The 1518-nt window shown below is 43.1% G+C and overlaps 1 protein-coding gene across 1 annotated transcript; it reads left to right on the top strand.

Annotated features, from left to right (window-relative positions):
- Positions 1-1156: 1156 nt before the first annotated feature.
- Positions 1157-1336, top strand: PPTG_24769 (hypothetical protein; the record flags this gene model as incomplete). Its single annotated transcript, XM_008918476.1, has 1 exon — positions 1157-1336. The coding sequence occupies one exon, from the start codon at positions 1157-1159 to the stop codon at positions 1334-1336; it is 180 nt and encodes a 59-aa protein (XP_008916724.1).
- Positions 1337-1518: the final 182 nt, after the last annotated feature.

Raw genomic sequence — 1518 nt, 5'->3', positions numbered from 1 at the left:
GCCCGCTTTTGGTGGTAGTTTTCCTACCCTCTTTTGAAAAACCACTCAAAGCGGGCATTTTGCCCCCATTGACCGCGAAAGGGTTAAAATTGCTAGTAACCCGGAACTGCACGGACGATCAAAGCATATTGAAATCCGTTAGCATTTGTTTAGGAAAAGGTAGAACGACATGAATTCAGCGTCGCTTACTGCAACACTAAGTCAATGGTGGCAGACATCTTTACCAAGTCACTTGACAAGCATCAGTTCCGGAATTTAAGAAGACAACTAGGAATGCAATCATTTAGTGAATTAGCAATAGATAGATCATTAAACACGGTCGAATGCATATCCATTTCACAATATCAATGAGTCACAGGACAGTGTGGGGTTTCCGCTACAATAGGTTTACCCACTGCATCCTGTAGGTTTTATCCTCACTGAGGTTTCCCTGGTACACAGCCACCGTATAAGCAAGAAATAATAATCTGAAAAATGAGTGAAAAGCCAAAGAATCAATGTATTATCAATATTGCAAAAGTAAAATACGACCTTGTATTTTTTATTGACAAACAGGAAATAACCATGTAAAATGTGTGAAAAGACAAAGAAACAATGTATTATCGTATTTTGTACAAGTTAAAAAAAATTCGAACTTATACTTATTTATTTCTGAAAGATTACCTTACGGACAAACATCAACCTATCAATCCATTAGCTGTAGTGACCCTATCCTCGATGTATGCCACTCTCGTTGTCAGTGCAGATTGGAGAGCTTTACAAATTTTTTTGCGACGTGATGGTCGACTCGATCTTGCTGAAAAAGCCGGTGTATTTATCTTAGTTAATCTGCGAACGCGAGAGCTCCTCCTTGGCTTCACGTGAGTCTGTAGAGGCTGTTGGTCTGGCTGCGTGTCTTTTAGTTGCTGCAATTGAATGACGTGCTCTGAAGATGAGTCGATGCACGCGGGTTTCTCCACCGGCGAGACCGTAGGTAGAGCAGATCTCACGAGCATTTTTAGTGCTGGTAACTGCTTGACTAATGCTGCCGCGATGCTGCCACCAGTCATTGACAGAACCTGAGCCGACCGAAGCATATTGTCTGGGGCTGGCGTATTATTACGGAGCTCCGGACCAATATACCACCGGTCAGACTACAGACTACTGAGACTTAGCAATGGAGACGGGAGGACTTGGCAAAGACACGACAGGACTTGGCAAGCAGACGAGAAATGAGAGAATGAGACCGGCTACAGACGTGCTGAAAGACGACTGTGTCGCATGCTATACCACACGCGTCTTCGACAGTCTTGTCGAGGTTAATCTGATACCAAATCAGAACGTCTTCATCATATGAACCTCCTAAAACTAATTCGAGAATGAGATAAAGTTCGAAGGGCAGAAGTGCTGGACCTGACCAAACCCTCTCAACGAGGAGAGCTCAAAACTGACCTCAGATTGCTCATAGCTGCTCTGAAAGCCTCAGAAATCGAAGAAAAAAAACAGATTTTTGTGTAGCCATTTTTGTAAACTGACTGA

This window comes from Phytophthora parasitica, assembly GCF_000247585.1.
Source record: "Phytophthora parasitica INRA-310 unplaced genomic scaffold supercont2.212, whole genome shotgun sequence".
Lineage (NCBI taxonomy): Eukaryota > Oomycota > Peronosporomycetes > Peronosporales > Peronosporaceae > Phytophthora > Phytophthora nicotianae.
This window is presented reverse-complemented; position numbering and strand designations above follow the sequence as displayed.